Raw genomic sequence first — 25,301 nt, forward strand, 5'->3', positions numbered from 1 at the left:
GTCTCAACCGAAGGTAAGATCTGCTCCTCATACAGTCTCACAACGATCTTACACCCACATCCCACCGTGCACAATAGGATATGCCTGTGAAGTCGATGTGAGGCGCCAGTTGTGACCAGCAGATCTGGTGTCCAATGGTAGAAGACTAGAAGGTATTGTCTTCAAAAACCCTTTTTTCCTCTTCACACCCCCCAAAACATAGTAGCCCTCTTCCCTCCGTCTATCTATACAGAAACACAATAGCGGGGGGAGAGAGAGAGGTTTTAGTTATCATCTTCGGGGGGAGATAGAAAGCTGCTAAGTTAGAATGGCTAAGCGTGAGCTTTCTTGCACATTGAAGAACTTGAAGGTAAGGCGTCAGAGAGTACCTTCTTTCATGGCTTTATCTGAATACTTATTTGGGTTTATATTTCTTTGAACCTCAATTGGTCTATTCTTTGTTATGCCAGTTCATGCAAAGAGCAGCTCAGAAGGAGGAAAAATCTAAGAAGGAAGAAGAGGTCAAACCCAGTGGTCACTTTGTTTCGCCTGGTACACAGAACAGAAAATGGTATTTTCCCTTCAAGTTTTTTTTTTTTCTTTTTTTTGATTGGGTTGCCTTCGGTTTTTCTTATAAGAGATTATCTGGGTTGTTTCCCTCAATCCCCAAATCCCCTCCCCCGGCCAAAAAAAAAAAAAAGGAAAAGGGGAAGAAGAAAAAACAACTCTTTATGTTTATTTCCTAATATTTGTTGTGTAGTAGTTACTTCATTCATTTGGTATTCTAATTTCTCTTAATATCTTAGTCAATAACTCTTATAGATTATGGATTTGAACCTATAACCTCTCCTTCACAAAAATGGCAGGTTACCATTGAACTATTACACCATTTATATTCTTTTTTGTTTCTTTAATATCTACATTGACCAAATATTTATACGCATTTTTTTTTTTACTAAAAAACATGATAAGCCTTTCCGGTTTTGTGAACAGTCTGAGTCTGACAAATTGATGCAAAATACATCTCCATCTGTCTCACTGCTCCAGTGCCCTTACGCCTCAACAATAAATTGTTATTCACCTTTCTATATTTATTTATGGATTGCATAATTAATACCCCCTTAAAGATTTTTTTATTGTTGCTGTTAATTATTAATTCTTACATTTACCTTATGGGTGAGAAATACACATAATTGTTGTAGTTAGATATTTTGTACTTTAACTTTGGATGAGTGTGCAATGATCAGAAATCTGAAGAATGACTTGTTTGAAATTTGTAAATTGGTATCTTGAATGAATGACACGCACAAAGAAAATATTTTATTTCTGCACACATATAGATACAAGGCTAACCGATTTTGGACAAGTGGGAGGCAACGTGGCTTACTTACAAAGTTGTTGTAACCGCCTATGTTTTGGCTAATACCCCCCTCTCAAGTTGGACGTGGGAAGCAACGCCCAACTTGGATAATATCTGTTGAAATCGGTCTGCACTGAGAGCTTTTGTAAGAAGGTCAGCTGGCTGAAGGGCGCCAGAAATGTGGAAGGTTTGAATTTCCTTCTTCTGGATATGTTCACGTACAAATTGACAATCAATGTCAATGTGTTTCGTACGCTCATGGGTGCTAGAAGGGTAATGTAAGATCAGTAAGGATTCTCATAAGCCACAAAAGTTCGCAAGTAGCAACCGCCATTTCCCGATATTCGGCTTCTGCAGAGAAATGCGAAACTGTATGTTGTTTCTTGGTTTTTCAAGAAAGTGGTGAGTTTCCAAGAAAGATGATATATCCTGTGGTTGATCGCCAAGTGATTGGACAACTAGCTCAATCAGAGCCACAGTAACCTTGAAGCTAGAAGTCATTGTGTGGTGATAGAAATAGTCCATGTGCCAGGGTGGCCTTGAGGTAGCGAACAACACGAAGGGCATCATCCAAGTGTTCCTGATGGGGATCATTCATGAACTAACTAAGAGAGTGGACTGCAAAGCTTAACTCGGGCTGGGTGACTGTAAGATAGACCAATCGACCCACTAAGCGCCTGAACCGGGCAAGGTCAGTGATGGGCGGACTAGAGTTATCATGAAAATGCTTCTGTTGTTCCATAGGAGTCGGGCTTGGTTTACAGTCAAGCATGCTTGCTTCAGTAATGATGTCAAGGATATACTTATGTTGATTGAGGAAAATTCCATCAGTAGTTCCGGAGATTGCAATGCCCAAGAAATAATGTAAGGGCCCACGGTCCTTTGTCTTGAAGCAACTGTTTATGTGGCTTTTAAGAGAAGCAATGCGAGCTGGATCATTCCCGGTGATGATCAGGTCATCCACATACGCAAGGACAACAATGTATGAGTTGGACTGGTGTGATGTGAACAAGGAATAGTCGGCCACTGACTGTTGGAAACCAATGTCGAGGAGAGCTTGTGTGAATTTTGCGAACCATTGCCGTGAAGCCTGCTTAAGGCCATAGAGTGACTTATTTAACTTGCAAACACAATGATCATTATAGGTAAGAAGACCGGGAGGGGGCGTCATGTAGACTTCTTCATGGAGGTCTCCATGTAGAACGGTGTTGTTGATATCCAACTAGTGCAATTCCCAACACTTTGCGGCGGTAACCGCAAGTAAACAAAACATAGTCACCGATTTTGCAATAGGAGCAAAGGTATCATAATAATCCAATCCTTCAACCTGAGTGTAGCCCTTTGCTGCAAGATGTGCTTTGTAGTGATTTGTGGACCCATTTGGCTTTAACTTCAATTTATAGACCCATTTGCAACCTATGGCCCATTTTCCAGAAGGGAGATCTATTAGGGTCCAGGTGTTGTTACGGTCCAGTGCTACAAGCTTGTCGGCCATGGCTGCCTACCAATGAGGGCATTTGGCAACTTGAGAATACGTTGTAGGTTCGGGGGGACGATGGGATGTAGGGGTGAGTAGGGCATGGTGGGTTGTGAGAGATGTAGGAGGTCACACACAAAGTCTTGTAGATGTGATGGGAGGTGGCGTGTGCGAGTGGGGCGAGAATTAATGGGGCCATCAGTAGCATGATTGTGATCAGGCCCATTATTTGTGTCTTGACATGCGATGGGACTGTTGTTGTCTATAATGGATTCAACAATTCTCTCATGCACATGGTGTCCATCACTATGTGAAGGAAGATCACATCCATCACTAGGTTGAGGCATAGGAATTATAGTAGTTTCAGTTGAATCAATAGCCAGGGCAGCAGCAAATGGAGAAACAGATTCATAAAAAACTACGTCCCGTGATGCGAATATCTGTTTGGTGTCGAAGTTGAACACCTTGTACCCTTTTTGACCGTGTGGATAGCCAATGAACACACATTGGGTTGAACGAGCAACAAATTTGTCATGGGGAACTGGTCTGATTTGAGCATAACATAAGCATCTAAACACCCTGAGGTAGTTGTAGTTGGGGGGTCGAAGATGAATCTTCTCATATGGAGATTTTCCTCCCAACAAGGGTGTTGGTGTGATGTTGATGAGATAGGTCGCTGTAAGAAAGCACTTGCTCCAAAAGGAAATAGGTAGGCATGCTTGAAAGCGAAGAGCATGGGCAACTTCTAATAGGTGTCGATGTTTGCGTTTGACAATACCATTTTGTTGTGGTGTGCCAACACAAGACAGCTGTTGGATGATGCCTTTTTGCTGAAAAAAATCTTGCAAGGGGCCAAACATGAATTCTAGGCCATTGTCAGATCGAACTTGCTGAATTGAGTATTTAAATTGTGTTTCTACCATTGCAAAAAAAAAAGGTGAGGTAATGAAAAACTTCAGATTTATGCCTTATGAGAAACGTCCAAGTACATCTAGTGTAATCATTTACTACAGTGAGAAAGAAATGAGCATTAGTGTGAGACGGGGTTTTATAACCACCCCATATATCATAATGTATCAACTGAAATGGACAAGTAGTATGATTATGACTAATTGGAAATGGACTTCTTGTCTGCTTGGCACGGTGGCAGGCATCACAACATACATCAAAGGGTGAAGGAGAAAGTTCAGGTAGCAAAGACAGACAAGACTTGGAAGCGTGACCGGGGCGCCTATGCCACAATTCATAGGATGATGCTGAGTTGGTAAGATGAACTGAGGTGGGAGGAGAAAACGGATGTAGTAGAGACCGTCTCAGAGTTAACTCGTTCCAATCGTGATCTTCGAGATTGGGTCCTGTATGATGCAATGAGTAGAGAAGAAAGAAACAACACAGCATGACTGTTGAGTCAATTTATTGACTAAAATTAAATTGCAAGTAAAAGCTGGAATGTGCAATACATCACAAAGAGAAAGACTAGAAGTGAAGGAAATTGTGCCATGGTGTGTAACAGAGGTAGTATCGCTAGTGGGCAAGTGTACATATTTTGGAGTAGGTAAAGGAAAGTAATACGAGAATAGAGACATGTCAGAGACAATGTTGTCGGATGCACCACTATCAAGTATCCATTCTACAGAAGAGATAGGGATGGTTTTACCAGAAAGATTGGCTGAGATATCGGTTGAATCTTTATTGAGGAGAGAAATCAATTGATTGTACTATTACAGAGACAATCCAATAACAGGGGATTCTTGACCAGAAGTTGAAGGAGCAGTGGTCATTGTGTATGAAGTTGCTTTGTCTGATCCGGCCCGTTCTTGTAGAGGACGAGCATTCTTGTCAGTTCCAGGAGGTCGATGGTTCCAACCAGGAGGATATCCATTGAGCTCATAACATTTGTCCTTTGTGTGTCATTGGCGTTTACAGTGGTCACAGTAAGGTTTGTTTCGTCCAGAAATACGAGTTTGAGGTTTGGAAGCAACATGGAAAGTTGCAACATCAAGAGCCGATGATCCTCTCAAGGAAATAGTTAGTTTGTGTCGCTCCTCTTGGATAACTAAGGCATAGATTCGATTGAGAGGTGGTATATGGATCGGATCCAAGAATCTGTGAGCGAAGCATGTTGAAGGAATCTTTCAGTCCCATGAGAAATTGATGAATCTTCCTCCTTTCCCGATTAGCCAGAAAGAATTTCACAGTGCCACAGTTCAGGCCACAAGTACATTCAGGTAGGTCGGTGAGTGTTGCTAGCTTGTTCCAGAGAATTTTCAACCTTGTAAAGTATGCAGCTACAGAAAGATCTCCTTGCTGGAGCAAGGCAAGATCTCACTCAAGTTGATAAATGCATGGAACATCACTCTGGCCAAACCTTTCTTGCAACTCACACCAGATTTCTATTGTAGATTCAATGAAGGCTATGCTGTGGTGGATTTCCTTTGCTACTAGGTTTAGGATCCAAGAAATGACCATTGAGTTACATTTGTCCCAAATCTCTTCTTCTGGTGAGGATGACAGTGGTCGTGGCAATGAACCATTGACGAACTTGTATTTGTTCTTAGCTTGAAGTCGGTCTTCATTGCTCGTTGCCAGGTGTGAAAATTATCACCAGTGAGTAGATCAGAGACAAGAATCCATCCTGGATTATCAGATGGATGGAGATAGAACGGCGAGCTTGTTGGATCCGTTCTGGCTTCCATGGACAAATTTTGACGCAGGACGTTTGATTCTTGCTTCGATGCCATTGATGAGTTCTGATACAGAGGAAAGAAAGAAAACAGGGGAGACAGAAGGTAGACGAAAGTGCAGATCAGGGAAGATCTGGCTCTGATACCATGTAAACTGGTATCTTGAATGAATGACACGCGCAAAGCAAATATTTTTTTTCTGCATATATATAGATACAAGGCTAACTGATTTTGGACAAGTGAGAGGCCACGTGGCCTATTTACAAAGTTGTTGTAACCGCCTATGTTTTGGCTAACAAAATTGGGGTGGGGGTGGGGGTAAGAAAGAAAAAGAAAGAGATAAGCATCTCATAGAGGGTCACTCTTATGCTAGGGGTGAGTGCTGGAAGTGAGCTTAACATTTAAGTGACTTTTCATTCCTTCTAGCAAATGCTACTGTACAAGATGTCATGTCCTTGATTTCAGCATGCTTTGAAAATTTTGTTAGCGTTGATCGAGAATGTGATAATTTGGCTGACATCAAATGGTGACAATTTGATAAGTACACGGGGACTTTTTTTCACTCATTTAGCTGTTTCTTTTCTTACAGCATAGTCATAATGGAGGGAAATCCCCATCCAGGGGCGCTGAAAGGCCGGATGTCATTTCAAAGTTTTAATCCTTCTATTGATGTGAGTATAAAAACCATTCATAATCTGTTTACCACTCTCCTACTTTTGGGACTTTTACCTTCCTCATGTGGAAGCATTGTCTTGGTACTTGGCAGAAATTAAATGAAGCAGCAGCAAGTCTTTGTCAACCTACCACAATTTCTGGTGATCATAATGGAGGAACTTCTTACAGGTTGGTGACTCAACCTTGTATTCAAATTCTCTATATCAGTTCATTTACTGGTAATGCTTTGTATGCATTGGTAGAAGATCAGATCAATGAAGTAATCACCCATAGATAGTTGAACATTAGAGGGTATTAAGGTGGTTGTATTTCTGTATAAAGAAGGTTCTTGGTGAAATTTCTAGCATGAATTCATATAGGTTATAGACATGCTTTTTGTTTTTTATGGTTCTTCTGTTCAACTTGTACAGAGAAAATGAATTTTCAGTGACCAGGTCAGAGTCCTATGGTGTAGCTAGACCAGATAGTGATTCTGATGGAGACCATAAAAGAAAACAGCTAGATGTAGAGACTGAAACACAATATCCCGATAAATCACAAAGAAATGCAAGTTCGCTAGGTGACAACAAAGGCTCTTATAAGCAACAGAAGCGTGAAAAGCTGGACTGGAGTGTTCTAAGACCGCCAAAGGCTCAGACCAAGAGGGACTGAAAATTATTAGGTGCATATTTTCTCTGTTGTGTGTTTTGTTATTCTATGTACCTTCATGTTCTTTTATATTTAAATCCATAGTTTAAAATTGTAAGCATGGTATCTCAGTGCATCTTGCAATTTTTGTTAATTCATTTTTTTTTCTTTAACTAGTCATTTTAAAATGTTCAGTTATTTTTTGTTTCTTGGCAGGATTTAAATTCTTCTATTTTATTGCTATTACTAATTTATCATTTGCTGCAAGAGGTTTTTAAAAGACTTCATGCAGATTTGATGTTCTAAACTAAAAATATGGATTTAATTGTTTAAATATAGACTTTCTGTTTTGGCAAACCATTGTTCAGCTTTAGAATCTGTGTATGACATACCTAAAGGATGGTATAGCATCGAACTGTCTGGAAGGAGTGTTTCATGTGGGAATTGTCTGAATGCTTGTAAAACCCAGCATTGTTTTTTTTTTTTTTTTTTTGGGTTCTGGCATTACCTGTATGTGCTCTTGCAGGAGCCTCATCTTACTAAAAAAGTTTATTTAGGCTTAAGCCATAGTTTTGAACCTCGTCGCTTAGGCTGAATCATCATGATCATTGTACATCCTACTACTTCGTGTATTTCAATTGAACCATTCCATGCATTGCGATATTGGAATTAAACTTTTTTTTTCTTGAAAGGTGAGATTTTGCTTTTTTTTTTAACATTTTAATCGATGGAATTACACCTGAAAATTAAAACATACTTTCTTTTTCAAAAGGAAAAGGTCCTAAGTGCCTAGGTGGTTGCTCATATAAAAAATAGGGTTATCATCTGAATCTCCCATTCACTTTTCTAATATTCTCTTGTGATTACACTTACTTTTTGATGCCTCCAGAGACCTATTAGACACTTTTATCCATAACAATATATATCTTCTGTCAAGTCAACATTGGTGACAAAATCAACTTTAATTTATTTCTCTCTCCTATTATTTTATTCCATCTTAACTCTTCCCACAACCCCCCAACAGTTCAAGTCACCTACCAATGGTTCAAGTCCAGTGAATTGGCAAGCAAGCGTATTATCAGCATTTTGGTTCAAAGGATATACATGAATGGAGAGCCAGAGAGGCATCAATCATCATCATAATTTTGAGACAAGGTTCCTTTTCTAACCTCAAATGTATGACAAGGGAGCCGTCGGTGGTATTGAAAGAAAAGTGAGGGAGAGTTTGAGATAATAACCCTGGAAAATAAGATTGGATTTGAGTACTGAAGAGGGGTTTTCTTATTTACATTATATCAACCCAGAAAATAAAGTATTAATAAGCTCTGCACCATTTGCGTAGCAAGTGGAAAACCAAATAAGCAGGGCAGCAAAAGGAATAAGGTAAGAAGAGAACTGAAAAACCAAATAATGTTTAAAGAACCATTAACATGAACTTATTTATTTATTTATTTTTTAATCCCATCCATGTTTTAATGTTAAATAGCAAAAAATTTCAAATAGGAAATTCCGTTCCAAGTTGGGCATATTTTTTTGAGGAAAGCCTTGCTCATATATTATTTATTTATTCAGAACAGGAAACCAGATATTATTATTATTATTATTATTATATAGTAGTAGTAGTAGTAGTAGTAGTAGTATTACTATTATTATTAAGTCAATGAGGTCTTATTTTGCGTAGTACCAACCGCCAGATATCCACGATGCTTCTGATAGTGATTTGGGGGGGGGGGCTGTTTTATAACATCAATGTTTTTGTTTTTGAAATTACCACATTTGCAAAAAATAAAAAAAAAAGGTTCTTGAACTGTGTTTTTATTTTGAGAAGCAGAATCAAGTTGGTTTTGTTTCAAAAGAAAAAAAAATCATGTTTCCGAGATAGAACAACAAATTTTTGGAGTACAAATATTGCATGATTTATTATTTATGTAAGATGATGAGAGATCATTAGACAAAGACATGTTTACCCAAAAAAAAAACTCAAGCTCAAGAACCTTTTAAAAAAAAAATACATATGCAACTAAAAGTGGTTTTTTTTTTTTTTTTTTTATGTTTTTGGAATCAATTTGTCTTTAAACCAGTTGGTTTTAATTTGCTTTTGGAACTTCAAAGAAAAATCACATTGAAGAACACTGGAGAGATAAAAGAGAGTAAGAAGCTGATGCATTAGTTGGGGATAGCGTTATGTGTAGAGGACTGGCGTTGAATACTTCTCACTGCACTACGACCATTACCGTTAAGGCTATGTTTGGTTTGAAGGAAAAGGTAGGGAAAGGAAGGGAACAGGGAAACCTATACAAGGTTTCTTTACTTTTCCCTTCCTTTCCCTATCTTTTCCTTCAAACTAAACATAGTCTAAAAGAATGGATGAAGGTAATTCATGTTGAAGAATGCAAATGTCATGCAAGGTGTCAACCAGTTGGTTGGTAAGGTCTCCTGCTGGTGGAGACTTGGGATGGAATCCTGCCTGCACCTGGGTTCGGGGATGGGCTATCCCTATTGTGTACTCATTCTAAAAGAAAATAAAAAAATGGAAATATGATGCATTATGCAATGTGAAGTTCATGAAAATGAAATTTTGATTTAGTTTTATATTGATAAAATTTTACATCTGAGAAAAATCTATTCTGCTGAAAAGACATGGTAGTGGAAGGGCTTTGATCAATCAACTCCTGAATTTCGATAAACACTAGTTAATTGGTTGCCAGTTTTCATGATAGCGGTTGATTGATTATAAGTTTTTTTTTTCGTTTTTCGTTTTTGTATTTTTTTTTTCGGTATCATGGTCAAACTCTGATATTCTTACAAAACTTATTTGGTTTTAATAAGTATAAACATGAATTTCAAAATTGGAATCTATCTGTTTTACATTTTACATTGATCAATTTTGAGTGTTAAAAGTGTGATTTCATTTTTCAGAAATAAACTTTGCTCGCATTTTGAATGCAAATATGTGAGAAAAGAGAACTTTTCTGTTGTTTTTAGTATAAAAATGTATTCTTACAAATGTATACAAAATTAAACCGAAGCGCTAATTTACTTTGCTTCAGCATTTACACTCTTTACCAAACAAGTAATGAAAGACAAAATTTTCAACCCATTTGTGATTTAAATGATTTAATCATTTGAACCATCACTTGACCCCTTTTAGGCTTTGATTTTCCTAAAAGACTAAAACCCACTAATTCATCAAAAGCCGCTGACTTGCTCAAAGACCCAGTGACTTCGATGATTGAATTGTTGACCTATTTTATCCAATCAATGAGTCATGGATTATACATTACAATATATTGAAACTTCTAAAGGCCTTAGTTTTGTACTCGTGGTTGTCAAATTGGGGTGATTTCTTTTATTCCGAGTAATTTTTCAAGAGTCATGCATTTCATTCGGCCCTACCATTTTTTTTCCCAAAAAGAAAGCTCTCTTGGCCTCAATCCATCCAACCAAATGGTTGAACCGCTGATTCATGACTAAAAGACAAAAACGGTTCTAACCTTCAGATTGATTTTTAAAACATTGAGTGAACTTATGACAAATCCCCTCCGTAATTGGCCATTCTACAGAGATCATATCTGCTCTTCATACATGGTGCCTCACACCGACTTCACAGGCACATTCCACTCTGCATTGGGAACATCTCTTGTACTTATGTGTTATTATTTACTGGAGATATTTTCAATGCACGGTGAGATGTGCCTATGAGGTCGTTGTAAGGCACCCTATGTGAGAAGTAGATCCCACCTCTAGGAATGGCAATGGGATGGGTTCGACCCCGATTATGAAATTAACCCCCGTCCCCATCTCTGATCCTTGTCGGGGATAAAATTTGTTCTCCATCCCCGATCCCCGATGGGGATGGGTTTCCTGTGGGGACTTGAATCTCCAATTTTTCTTAAATAACAGTATTTTTCTTAAAAGCATGGTATCAACTATCTCCATGTTTTTTGCATGGTTTTCAAAACTGGACCGGACCGGACAATCGGACCAGAAAAACCGGGAATCGGCTAGATAATCGGTTATGTTTTCCCCCAAACCGGATTTTCTAAAAAAAATGTTGATTTTGGTCAGCAAACTGTTGAATCAGGCAATTAATTGTTCGAACCGTTTAAACAGTTTTGACCTTTTTTATTTTTTTAATGGTCGGACCATTCAACCCGATAACCAAACCCCTGACCGGTTTGGTTTTAAAAACCATGGTTTTTTGTCAAGAAAATCAAGTAGCTGTCTAGACTGTCTAGTTGACACATGTAGCTTTCAATGGGCGAGTGTTTTTGGATTATCATGGTTGTTTGCTTTTTATCTGTTTTTGTGATTCTCGGAGATGTATTACCCTCCCTCTCGTGTAACTAAACAAGGTTTCCCTTCAAACATCAGAACTGGACTAAGCCTCCATCGGATTTCTTTAAGGCTATGTTTGGTTTGAAGGAAAAGATAGGGAAGGGAAGGAAAAAGTAAGAAAACTTTTACAAATCTTGCATAGGTTTTCCTGTATTTTCCTTCCTTTCCAAGTTTCCCTATCTTTTCCTTCAAACCAAACATCACCTAAGCTAAACACAGTTGCATCTTGCAGGGCCCACCACAGCTGCGTTGGGTTTTGTTTTGAGAACATCAAATGGGATATGGTAGCAGCTGGTGGAAGAATGGTACAACCTTCTATTTTAAATCTTGAAGCAATGGCAATGAGAAGAGGTCTGGCGGAGGCGCTCAGCTGTGGTGCTCGGTTCCTAGATGCTACTCAAAAGATCTGATTGCAGCAATTTCTCTTGATTCCAAGGTTTTTAAAATCGAATTGGACAATAAACCGGTTAGGGTCCAGTTTTCAGGTCGAACGGTCTGATCGTTCAAACCGAACGGATGGCCCATTCTGATAAAAAATAAAAATAAAAAACTGGCCAAACCGTTGAACAGTTCAAATGGTTTGATCGTTTAGGTCAGCAGTTTGCTGACCGAATCAACAATTTTTAAGAAAATAACGGTTCTAGGGTAAAATGGAACCGGTCACCTGACCGGTTCTCAGTTTTTCCGATCCAACCATCCAGTCCAGTCCGGTTTTGAAAACCATACTTGATTCAGAGATAGAATCTAGTGAAGTTTGGCCTATAATTCATGACATGAGTTTTTGATTCAAAGGTTTCAGCATATTACCTTCTGTTGGATTAGCAAGACTGCTAATCGAGTAGACCATAAGGAGGCAAATTTTTGTTCCCGTTCAAATGGTTGGCATGGTTGTGCAGCCCTTGGACCTCCTTGGTTGGAGACATTACTAAATGAAGAAAGATAAGTGGTCTGCTATATTGTTTTATTATTTTTATTATCAAAAAATCATAAAATTAGGTTAGCTTTTGCAAAATGGCAACCGGTTGATTTGCAAGATGTCCTGTTGGTAAGAATGAAGGGAAAATCAAAGGAGGGGGAGGGTCGCCACACCCATGCATTCATGGAACAAATATAGATTTTGACCAAAGGATCATCATCATGATTTTCAAAACCGGTCTGGACTAGATGGTCAAACCGAAAAAACCAGGAATCGATCAGGTGAACAATTCTTTTTTACCCCAGAACCATTATTTCCACAAAAACTATTGATTTGGTCAACAAACCGCTGACCCAGACAGTCGAACTGCTCAACAGTTTGGCCAGTTTTTTTTTTGTCAAAACAGGCCATCAGTTCGGTTCAAATGGCCAGACCGTTTGACCCAGGAACCAGACTCCTAACCGATTCATTGTCCGGTTCAGTTTTAAAAACCTTGATCATCATCATCATCCAAGCCTTGTACCAACTCCCAAGTGAACCAGCCACCCCCAAAACAGGGGAAAAAAAAACACGCAGTCTTCATTTCGTATAGCAGAAAAAAACTCGAGTAAATAAAATATCCTGGTTTTATTCACTACTTCATGCTTTAATGTATGAGGTTGATCTCTAAACACTTAGGACCATCTAAAGTTACAAAATTTTAAAGGCGGAATCATGACTAGAAACTTGCAAATACAGCAATTTCAAATGTTGCTGCCAATGACTGGTGTAAGCTCCAAATTGATGATCAGGACACCATATCTCAGAAACGAGTAGAAATTTGAGAGAAGAGAGCCTTGAAATCTTTTGTTGGAGTACCAGTCCCCTCAGGCTTTGAGGCCAAATCAAATGCCTTGAACTTGGATTCTTCAAATTGCAACGCCTGTCACATATAATAATAATAATAATATCGTGACAATTTTTTCACTGCAATATTGTGACAATTATTATCATAACAAATATAAAAAACTTGTTACAATTATTATCATAATGACCATGAAGAAAAAGACTTCCCAGTCATATTAGGTGGGGCAATCAATGTTAAGGGCCCGCGAATAGGATCTCATCACAGGTCGGTCAACGGAGAGAACCTCTTGTTCCCCTTGTTCCTCCCTTTTCTTGAGGTACCTATCTTGGCGCCTTAATGGTGATTGTCCAAGAGATCACCAACTCTCCTCTGCTCTGTCTTGACTGAGAAATTCGATGCTTTATTGAATATCATTAGCTCCTTTAAATAGGAGATTACAAGAAGATAAGAATCCTACTTTTTGGAGCACTCCTACTGATCTATACTACTGAATTTAGATAATAACACATAACAGATAAGACTCCCTACTAATCCATAGACTCCCTACTGATCTATACTACTGAAAACAGATAAGATAGACACTGAATTAGATAAGATGAGAACACTGAGATAAGATGAGAACTGAATTAGATAAGATGAGAACACCCTTTACTGCTGCTGTCGGCGGCGATACTGCTTCCCAATAAAGGCGTCCATAACAATCAAATTGGGAGGAAAGATGAATTACATGTTTTGATGATTGCATACATTACCACTACATCTTTACATAAATAACAAGAGAACATATAGATAGTTGTCTGTATACCTGAATGCAGACTTCAGCTACATCTGCCCTGGCAATGGTTCTAGTTTCAGTCTGAAGAAGCTCATCATCTTTCCCAACAAGTAATTCCCGAATACCCCCATCTTTATCTTGTAAACCCCCAGCCCTGTTTAAGTTTTAGTAAATACCAAGTGGGAATAAAGTGCTCGAAATGGGAACTGGAAATAGAATGCAAGTTTTACAACACTCACTGAATCAACTTACTACCAAAAAAGGTTGCATGAGTAATCAATTAAGTGCTTGATTTTTTCAACTGACCATGTTTTATTTCATACTCATATTATTAATTCTGCAGCAAGAGATAATTCTTTGCCAAGGATCCCTGAGTATAATTTGCATGTTACAGTCTAACCATAAATAATTCTGATAGAGATCTCTGATTAGTGCATTAGAAAGTTGTGCTCTCATATAGTAGCAAGTATTAAGTGCAGAATTGCGCTGGTATAATCTGATTAATCTCCTTGGTGAAAGCTATTGGGGCAATCAACCAACATTTAAGTATTTTCTTCACTCAAGTGGAGGACATTGCTCCAACTGTAGAAATACCTATGAGATTAAAAACCCTGTATATCTACTAATCATATCATTCTACATCCATAATTGGATGCTAACTGATTTATTTCTTGCAGTTAGATCTGTCAATGGGTTGGGCCTACCTGACAACTGAACCAATCAAACCAATTATATTGGTTCTAGTTCTCTAGTTTTGTCCTGATTAATAATTGGGTCGGGACAGTTCTTGTTGTTCCAAACTGATTATATAGTTAATAGTATATAGAGATCACCTGGTTTTCTTGTAACTTTTGTTACATTTTATGTCTAAAAGGGTAAATTTCATACACTATATAAGATATATTTTTGTTAAAAACACTTGTTTTATCAACATATAAACAGTTTATTATTTTAATGTCATTTTTATCAAGGTTATATTATCAAAAGTTAAGTTAGAAGTTGTTATCATCACAAGTAATTATAGATGTCAAGTATAATTGGTTTTAATTGGGTCTGTCCTGATTATCCCAATTAATAAGTGTTTCGGTACTGGGTGTCTCATAGGACCAATTAATAGTCGGATCGGGACTGATCCACCCTGCCCTGAACCAGATCCGACCAATTAAGAGCTCTACTTGCAGAACAAGTAACCTTCTTTTTTGACAGTATAGGTAACTCAAGGATATAATGTGCAAATATCAACCAATTACTGTGCAGGTATGGGTTAAAATAAAGATACCTGACTATTGTGTATGGTATTCCAGAATCAGCCAGATATTGCTCGGCCTTTCTCTTCCATATCTACAATATGATAAGGTTTAAACAAAATATCATTCATTTGCTATTTAAATTCTCAATTAAAGCATTTGTAGAAGATACAGAAACTTTAAAAACCAATCAGGAAGCCAGAAACAGTAATATAGCGGAAAGAAATGACTAGTCCTTGCCCAAATTGTTGAAACACAAGGAACTTAAGGACAAAACATCTCAAACTATTAGACTAGAACCAGAATTTTTTTCTCTTTTTTTTTTTTTTTTTTTTATCAGTACTAGCACCAGACTATTTCAAGACTTGATGTTTATTTTCTCATCCATCAAGATTAAGTCATCACAAGAGTAAAATCTAGATTTATTTAAGAAAATCCATCTTTCAGTTGGTTCACTTCAAATGCAAAATCTGACTAGCAGCTAGAAAGCAGCATAAATTTAAAGGACAAGAAGGCACTGGCATTAATATAGAAGTATTCAAATCTAAGGTTAAACATTGTTCTTTCTTAAACAGGCTTCTCCCACTTCCATTGAAAGCCTTTTCCCTTCAACCCCTGAGGCAAAATCATCATATACTCGCCTGGCTTGTGTTTTTTTCTCTCAAAAGATCTAATATGGCCTATTGGTCCCACCTCATAAGTCACACTATTCTTCAAGAAAGAAAGAACACCCCGTTAGTGCCATAATGCAGGGTAGCTGGAGGGAATATATTACATGGGTGCTGTATTCATGTACAAAGTAAGCAAAATCCACACTAAATGAGCCATGAAGGGTGATGATATGGAGACTAATAAAGATAACGAACTAATGAAAGTAAATAAATAGGATAATTTGATATGGTAATTAAACGTTGAAAAGGTTTAATTAGGAATGAAATATGTTCAATTACAGTTTCTACTTTGTTTATGGCTAAAACCCTAATTTAGAGAGAGAAGATACTATGAGTTTGAAAAAGTAAAGATAATTAGAACTCTAATACTTGATTGAAAAGAGTAATCAATCCCTTTGTGCAGATCAATTCCATTTCTAAATCCCAAGTCCTAACAGCACTAATCATCATTATCATGTAAGCCTTATCCCTACTTTATGGGGTCAGCTACAAGAATCCTGTTTTGCCATTCTGTTCCATTTAGTGCCATATCCATTGTTAAATTATGAGCTCTTAAAGAAATAGAAGGGTGTTTCAAAATGAGTCAAAGGGGTGGAGGAGTTGGTGTCCTTATCATTTGGAAAGCTGGTGTCTTGGGTTGCAGCTGATAAAGACTTTCAGCCTAACACCCTGGGATCCCTGTTGAGTGCTAGGAACTTGTGGAAGTTGTAATCCTGTTATTCTTTGGTCTCTTGCCTGACTGGGAGCTTGTGTCTTGGGGGCTTGTTGCATCTTGCTTAAGTCTCTAATAAATTACCTTACTTTCTTCGAAAAAAAATTATGATCTCTTAAATCACTTCTTATTACTTCAACCCATGTCCTTTTTTGTCTCCCTAGCCCTTCTAGCCCCTTCAACTTGCAACAGATTGCTCCTTCTTACAAGCATGGTTAGAAGTATGGATATGATCAGTACTCTTTTTTTTATTTGAAAGTGAAGTTAGATTTTATTAATTCTGAAACCATAATCATTACAAGCATCCCTCAAAGAGGCACGAAATACTACCTCTCTATAAACAAAACAGAAAAATTACAAGTGAGCCCAAAACAGAGATTGTCTATTCACCCCTTGCTTGGCTAGAGTATCAGCTAATCCGTTTGCCCATCTCCTTACCCATTGTATCCTCAAATTCATATTCTTGGTGATCCATAAAAAGCTTTTTATTCATCCCTATAGCACCATATCACAAATTCTGGATCCTTTAACCAACCCACCACCAATTTTGAGTCCCCTTCAATCACCAAATTGGTTATGTTCAGCTCATTTGCAATTTGTGCTCCTTGTAAGGCTGCAAGCAATTCTGTCTTGAGAGAATCCCCATACCCCAGTGGACCAGAAAACAAGGCTACATTTAGTTTTACATAGTCCTGAAGGTGGGTGGGGGGGGGGGGTGTGCCATGCAACATTTATTCTTTCCTTTCTAGAAGAGCTTCTTGCAACACCTTCCCAGTTCCTCCATAAGTCGTCAGGAGAAATTTGAAAAAACAGGTCCAAAGATTTGATCCAATGGATCACTCTAACCATCACACAATCCTTTATCTATTCCTTGCTTATTTCCTTATCAGAGAAGACTCTCACATTCCTCTCTTCCCAAATGGTCCAAACCATGGCTGCTCTAACACACCTCCACATTATTCTTCCCCTCTTTTTTGACCAAGTAAACATAGAAGGATCAAACAGCAAGTTAATCTCCCTTGGTAAGGACCACCTACACCCAAACAAAGAAAAAAAAACAATTCCATACATCTGCAACAAAAGAGCAAGAAATCAGTAGGTGATAGCAACTCTCACTATCAGATTTGCACAAAGCACACCAGTTTGGAGAGAGACATAAATTGGGTCTCCTCTTCTATAGCATTTCCAAAGTATTAAATTTCCCATGAATTACTTCCCAACAAAAAGCTCTTATTTTAGGGGGAATGGGTTTGCACCAGAACTCTCTCAAGGGAACCAAAGGAGAGGGCAAAGAATAACAGAGAGACTTGAAAAAGGAAGCACAAGAAAACAGACCCTTAGGGTGAGGGGCCCAAACACGCTTGTCTGACTTATCAGGATCAAAACACACACGTTGAAGTATTTGAAGCAAATCTAGACAAGCCCCCATTTCATCACCCCTTAGTCCTCTATGAAAACCAAAATCCCAGTTATGATCCACTAGGTGAACAGGGGGAACAATGAAATTAGAGATACATTCGTTTTTGTACAAAGAAACTGAGTATAGGGATGGGAAGAGATCCTTTGGAGGATGAGATCCAATCCAAATTTCCTCCCAAAATTTAATAGTATCCCCTGAACAAGCATCATACCTTACAAACTAGAGAAGAGTGGGCAAAATGCCATGAATTGCCTTCCCCAGAGACGCTAATGTAGCCCGGTTGGAAACACTTGCATCCCAGCCATTCCCCAACCTACCATGAATATTGGCTATCACCTTGTGCCAGAGTCTGTCCTATTCCCGTCACCATCTCCATAACCATTTCCCTAACAATGCCAAATTCTTTTTATCCACATTCCCAATTCCCATTCCTCCTGCCTCCAGACTTCTACTCACAGTCTCCCAATTAACTAAGTGGTCTTTTTTATCTTCTCCTAGTTCCCACAAAAAATCCCTCATTAGTTTTTCTATCTTATTTCCTTTTTAGGGATCCTAAAGACCGACAGATAGTATATTGGCAGATTGGCCAGAGTAAACTAAACCAAAGTAATCCTACCCTCAAGTGAGATGTAATTCCTTTTCCAAGTTGCTAGTCTCTTTGTACACCTCTCAAAGATTGGACTCCAAAACCTACTTTCTCTAGGATTTGCACCTAGGGAAAGCCCTAGATAGGTCAAAGGCCACCTTGAGATGGAGCAATCTAGGACATTTGCAACAGCTATAAGGTCTCCTCCTTCCAATATTAAGTCCTATAATACAACTTTTCTCAAGATTAATTTTAAGATTGGAGATAAGTTCAAAATCCCTCACCGAGTCTTTCAGATTCCTCACCAAAAGTTGACCCCCCCTTCACAAAAGATTATAATATCATCTGCAAACTGTAAGTGAGTAATCAATAACCTATCCCTTCCAACCTTCCAACCACTAATTTTGTTCTCCTTTTTAGTCTTATGAATCATTCTACTCAAGACATCCACAACTAGGGTAAAGAGGAAAGGTGAAAGGGGGTTTCCCTGCCTCAACCCTTTATGAGCTAGAAAGAAGTCTCTCACAATCCCATTGACCGGAATCGAGTAATGACAAGTCTTAATACATCCAAAGATCCAATTACACCATCTCTTCCCAAATCCACACGATTTCATTACCTCAATTAAGACACCTAATCCACCAAATCATAAGCTTTCTCAAGGTCTAGTTTACATACAAAGCCTTTTTTCCTAGATCCTTTCATTTCTTCCACACACTCATTTGCAATGATGAGGATTTGGTCAGCTATTTGTCTCCCTTCTACAAAAGCCTCTTGTTTTTTTTTTTTTTTTTGATAAATCAAAAGCCCCTTGTTGTTGATTGATTAATGTAGAAAGAACTGTTTTTAGCCTTGTGGAAAGGACCTTAGCAATAATCTTGTACAAGTTGGTCACTAAGCTGATCGGTCTAAAGTCCATAGGGTGGCAAGCATCAAGCTTTTTTGGGACAAGATCTAAAAAGGTAGCATTTATCCCTGGACTAATGAAACCCTTTTTCCACAAACTCGATGAATATCTCAACTAAATCATGTTTCACAATTTCCCAACAATCTTGATAGAAGGCCATAGTGAAACCATCTGGCCCCAAGGGCTTTAGATCTGTTCATTAAAAAAATTGCCTTTCTTATCTCCTCTTCTTCAAAAACCCTTTCCATCCAACAAGCTTCTTCATATTCAAGGCAAGTCCAATCAAGGCCCTCCATAACCACTCTATCAATCAAAGGTCTTCTATAGATGGATTTAAAGTGGTCTACAAGTCTCCTAGCAATCTCACTCTAATTGGTTATCTCCTACCCTTCTATCTCCAATTTAGCCACATAGTTCCTCCGCTTTTTTCCCATTTTCCAGAGCATGAAAATATTTTGTATTACCATCCCCTTCTTTTAACCACTTGCATCTAGATTTCTGTCTCCAACTGGTCGTTTCCCTTAGTAAGGTTTCTTCTAACTCTCTCTTTAATTTGCACCTCATGGCTCGCTCCTCAACAACAATAATCCCATGTGCTTCCTTCTTATCTAATTCCTCTATGATGGACACTAGATTGAGCTTTTTTCTCCTCTAGCCTTCCAAACTACTCCCTATTCTACTCTTTGATTTTTCCTTCAACCTTTTCAATTTCTTATGAAACTTTACACCTTTCCACCACCTCACACCACCCAAATCCTCCTTCCACCATGTTTCTACTTTCCTTACAAAGCCCGGGTGGGTGAGCCACATGTTTTCAAAACAAAATAGGGTGGGGCCACTTAAAAAGGTTTCAAGGCCTAGCTTGATAGGGAAGTGATCTGATGTGACTCTAGGTAAGGTTCTAGATATTAGGTTCTCCTCATGGTTTTCCCGTTCTTCATTAAACAGAAATCTATCCAATTTTGAGCAATGGGGAACTCCTTGTAGATTGGACCAAGTGAGCCTAGCTTGTAAGAGAGGGAGTTCCTTCAATTCACAAGAGTCTATGAAATCATTGAACTGCTTCATACTATAGGTCACCTGGTGGTTTGGACTACTAGACTCATTTGAGAACCTTTTTACATTGAAATCCCCTACCACACACCATGGTCCTTCCCATAAGCCCCTAACATCAAACAGCTCCTCCCACATTTCATTCCTTTCTCGATATCTATTTGGACCATAGAAATTGGTGAGAACCCAAGTAAATCCATCTCTTGTGTTTTTAAACTCCTATGAAACCAAGAATCCACCAATGGCTTCCTCTACAGCCTCCACCACCTCATCCTTCCACATGGTCACAATTCCCCCTGAGGCCCCACAAGGACTACAAGACCACCTAATTCCTCTAGAACCCTAGATACTTCTGATCCAGAATCTATCCACTTCTACAATTTTTGTTTCTTGTATCAAGACAATATCTGGATTCTCCCTTCGAAGTAGGTCTTTTATAACTCTTATTTTCCATGCACTCCCCAGACCTCTGACATTCCAACCAATTAACTTCATAATTCTACTTTGACCCCTGCCACTGAACTCTAAGTCACCCTCCACTTCTGATCTCTTCTTTTCTTCATTCTACCTACAGAATACCTTTATCTTTTCCTTCCCATCTTTTTGTCCATTCTCAGCTTTACCTGTTTTCCCACTCTCCCTGTCCCTCAAGGTCACTCCTTCCCCCTGGCCTAAGTCTATCAACTTATCCCTTTCATCTGATTCCAGCTCTTTCTTCTTAAGTTCCTCGAGCTCAGAGCAGATCAGATTCCCCGGGATTCTGCACCATCAGTTGGCTGAGAGAATGGCAGTGGTGCAGATGCATCTGCAACAGGCACAAGAGAACCATCAGTAGCACAAAACAAATTGACTAGCATACCTGGTAACAGAGGATCCAAGGTCGTCTCAGGACTGGGAGATTGTAAGACAGGTTCAGGTACAGCAACCCTTTCCCCTAAGGGGAGCTGTTGGTCAGTCGTTCAAGGGTCTGTAATGCTTAAGTAGTCAGAGGGACCTTCTTTGTTCTCCTTCCTCCCTGCTGGTTGTGTTTTTCTGATTTGTCAGAGTTGACAATCCCTTACTAAGTTCCTGATTGTGCTGCATAGGCTTGGATTTTATCAAGCATCGAAAACATGGGAATATTTTCTTCTTTTTTTTTTTTTTTTTTTCAGTACAATAATTGGATGGCAGCTGTATGAAGAGGGGTACTAATGTTTAAAACCATTGGAACCCCTCAAATATTTGGATTTGGCATATCAATGACCCTGAAAATCAATATATATCGTATGATATGCACCAATATGGTGTGATATTTTGACCTTGTTTATAGGTGGTGTAGATAGCCTCCTATGCACGTCACCAAACCATCTTAGTCCACTTTCTCTCATTTTTTTATCCCATCCTTTCTAGCCTTCTCCTAGGTTCCTTTGAATGACCATATCTGAACCCATCTTTACTAGTTTTTCCACTCATCCATCACAGTAACGCATTTCTACCATTCATCCAAACAGAACCAATGGGGAAAATTCAAAAAGATAAGAAAATGAGAAGAAATAAGCCCTACAATCACACTAGGGTTCCTTGAAATCATTTCTAGGCTCTAGAATCACTCTTGGATGTAGTTGCACCACACACCTCAATTTTGCAGCAACAATCAATCTAATTCAATTTATTAATCTCCAAAAATCTGATTTTTACAACCATGTATATGCTAATGTAAGAAGGGGTGGATTGCCCTATAGACTAAAAGATCCCATACTCTTACTACTAAGGACTGAAAAATGACCCAAAAAAAACCTATCCCTTTAACTACATGTAACTTAAGAGATTCAAAAGCAACAATAGCAAAAGCTTAAGTGAAACTCAGAGGATATTCTACTATGGTCAGACCAATTTAAATATAAAACAAACTTACAGTTACTACCCAAAACCATAGTTGTCAAGGTGTCTAGGCAACAGTGCAGTGCCTAGTCACCTAGGTGAGCATTTAGATGTCGCCTAGGCAATAGAGTTTTATACAGAAAAAAAAAACTACAATATATGTTATTATAATAGAAATACTCAATATTAATAACATTAGTTTCCTATGAAAATACAGTAAATTATCATATCTGAAAGGATAGCATTTTAAATCAATTAATTTTCATATTTCAAACACAACACTATAACATAATAAGGATTTAATAGAACACCTACATGCAAAGAAAAAAAATATTAGCAACTAGTGAAGGCTATAGTTTTATATAATAAAAAAAGAGAGTAGAGAAAAAAAAGTAATGAAAAGGTGAAAAGAATGAGGCAAAGCCCTTTTATTTCTAAACAAAGCATATATAACATAGACAACATATGATAGGAATAGGATGTATTAACACACAATAATAACATGTAGTGATAGCAATAGTACTACATAAAACACCCACCTTGAATGTTTTTTCAACTAGACGGGCACCTTTACCATATAAGCCATGACATTAGGCTAGGCACCTAACCAAGGTGCCTTGTTGCCAAGGCAATGCCTTGACAACCATGCCCAGAATCAAAGAAATATAATCAACTATCAAGTTGATTCCAAAATCCAAATACTGATACATATTCAAGGGCTGTAGAAAATTTGTTCCAAAAATGTGTATATTATTAAATGATTAGTAAAACCCATGCACCATAATAGAAGAAACATCGAAGATAGGCTGATATGCATCCTACCTTGAAGAGGAAATTCATATCATGGTTAACTTTTAAACTTTGAAGTATTTTCTGAACTTGCCCTTCAGGGAAATATAAACAGAAAAAACAAATGTATGTTTTCTAAAGTTTTCTTTGTTATTTTGTTTGACTGCCTAAAAAAATGAATGAGAAACTAATTTAGAACGAGTATCAAGGATTCTCCACTCTTCACATTCCAAATCTAATTTATGATGAAAGCCTGACATGAAAAAGGAAAGATGAGAGTGCTTCATTATAAGTGGTCTTATTTCCCGCATATAAATAAAAACATCATTAGAAGCAGTATAGTTTCCTACACTATAAATGATAAAGCATCATCATAAGCAGATTGTTTTGTTTCAGCATTCACAACTAAAGCACTTACCAGTATATTCCCATTCCCAAGGCTGTTCAAGGGATGATTAGGATTTGTTCCACCCATAGACCCAACCAAAACAATCTGCTTTACTCCTACAGATTTGGCTGTATACAGAAGGAACACGCGCATTAGACAATAATCAAATACAAAGGCTGGCATATGAGAAAAAGAGGCACTAGAAAGAGTGAATTGGCATAACAAGACTAGCTAGGCTTAGATAACTAGGATATAGGTCAGCAAATGAAGATAATGATAATGGTAATTAAATAAGTAACAAATAAAGAGTCATTGGGCAAAACAAGGGAAGAATTACCTGCATCTATTTGATTCTTCTGCCCAATCCAGTCGACCTAACATGCCAAAATTTTCATCAGTTGATGGGATAAAAACAAGGTAGAGTAACAATATGTGACACCAGAAATAAAGTTATGTAATCACCTGCTCAGGATAGGCTCCATCTTCAAAATAGAATTCGGGCCTCCCACCTTTGCTTGGGTCAAACCCAGGCTTCATCTTTGGCACAGCACTAGTTAGAATAATGAGAGCATCGATCCCTTGGATTGCAGGAATGATGCTTTCAGCATCCCGTATATCCCCTACAAAAACATCATCTGCTCCTCCAATTTTCTCTTTGCTCTCTTCCGTTCTAACCAGGCCTCTTGCAACATATTGGTCAGTTCTCTCCTTCAATTTTCGATATACAATTTGACCTATAAAAACCCATGAAGAAACAAAACATTAAAATTACAACTTATTATTTTTCATAGATAAGAAAAAAAAATGGAAAAGTGAGTGGCATCCTGTCATTTTGATTTCTTATAAGGATACATACTACCCCTAGAAACACGCGCACACAAAGGATCATAATTAGTATGTCATAATATAACCTCAAATTTTAATTAGTACCGCCGGGACAAAATCCAGTAAAATAACAAGGTAGATATTTTGTGGAAGAAGCGTGAGTTGTCATTTTAGTTTTGCATCTCTATCTCTGTCTCTAACAAAATTTCTTGCTATGAATCAAAGAAATGAAATTTTGTGAAAAAGCTTAGTTTTACAAGGCATCCTGAGGTATAAAACAGTATCACTGCCCATTAGTAGAAAGAAAGTTCTGATATTCTAGATATAGAGTCTAAAGCTTAGAAACGGATAAATTACTGAAAGAATCGAATAAGTCACGAAGTAAATCCGAGAAAGACTGTAAGCAGAGGACGGTAGGTCGAGGCAAACCAGTTCTGCCACCGGCTCCAGTGACGAGGACGGTAGGTCGAGGCAAATCCGTCATGGCCGCACCAACGACTCCAAGTCTTCTGAAACTCTTCTTCTCTATTTTGGGGAGAAATGTGGATGTAGACAATAAGCGAATCTTATTGTGATTGGTAATGGAATTCTCGAGAGGTCTGGAGGAGGTCCAAGGGGAGGTAGAGAGTAGATAGACACGTGTCGCCATTGCAACTTTTTATAAAAAAAGAACAGAAGTAAGGGGAGCGGGAACAGGTGGTGACGGTTTCATCCACCCGGCCGTCGGTATCACCACAAAGTGAGTAGAGCTGTAGAGGGAGGGAGTATTTGTAATTCTTCCGAAGCAACGACTGAAAAAGAGAGTGAACAACGGAGATGACACTATAACACAATTCGGCATACCGGCCTTGACGCCTTATCTCTTTTACAGTCTTATCGTGAATCCAGGGAGGTGGGAGGGGATTGCGGAATTAGTAATTGACGATTTTAAGATTTTTAAAACAATAATTTTAATAATCCATTATTGTCTAGTCCGGTTATGATACCTGGCATTTACCCAGGCGATCCGGGTTCAAATCTCGGCAATGGAATAAGCCAGCCATGTTTTTCACTGAAAAATAGTTTTGTATTTAATTGCTTACTTGAATGAGCAATAAAATTAAACAATTCAACAAAAAACATATAAAATAATTGTTTTGATTCGAATTCAAAACCTCCCATTTAC

At 38.2% G+C, this 25,301-nt stretch overlaps 2 protein-coding genes across 7 annotated transcripts; one reads left to right on the forward strand and one right to left on the reverse strand.

Moving 5' to 3' along the window:
• Nucleotides 1–6,982, forward strand: LOC148870569 (uncharacterized). The gene is made up of 5 exons (XM_088973791.1): nt 1–349; nt 450–550; nt 6,090–6,171; nt 6,267–6,343; nt 6,586–6,982. The coding sequence occupies exons 1-5, from the start codon at nt 308–310 to the stop codon at nt 6,824–6,826; spliced, it is 543 nt and encodes a 180-aa protein (XP_088829917.1). The 5' UTR covers nt 1–307; the 3' UTR covers nt 6,827–6,982.
• A 5,682-nt stretch (nt 6,983–12,664) lies between these two features.
• Nucleotides 12,665–25,059, reverse strand: LOC148870570 (NAD(P)-binding Rossmann-fold superfamily protein). 6 transcript variants are annotated; one of them, XM_088973794.1, is made up of 7 exons: nt 24,566–25,059; nt 23,774–24,045; nt 23,649–23,685; nt 23,342–23,439; nt 14,958–15,019; nt 13,709–13,832; nt 12,665–12,978 (listed from the first exon to the last, which is right to left on the reverse strand). In XM_088973794.1, the coding sequence occupies exons 1-7, from the start codon at nt 24,783–24,785 to the stop codon at nt 12,859–12,861; spliced, it is 933 nt and encodes a 310-aa protein (XP_088829920.1). In that variant the 5' UTR covers nt 24,786–25,059; the 3' UTR covers nt 12,665–12,858. The 6 variants fall into 6 exon arrangements, with proteins under 6 accessions (XP_088829920.1, XP_088829922.1, XP_088829923.1 ...); XM_088973796.1 differs by having other exon boundaries at nt 12,665–13,323; nt 24,566–25,053; XM_088973797.1 differs by having other exon boundaries at nt 12,665–13,575; nt 24,566–25,053.
• Nucleotides 25,060–25,301: the final 242 nt, after the last annotated feature.

Source organism: Nelumbo lutea, chromosome 2 (genome assembly GCF_056320005.1).
Source record: "Nelumbo lutea isolate HS-2025 chromosome 2, American lotus-T2T, whole genome shotgun sequence".
Lineage (NCBI taxonomy): Eukaryota > Viridiplantae > Streptophyta > Magnoliopsida > Proteales > Nelumbonaceae > Nelumbo > Nelumbo lutea.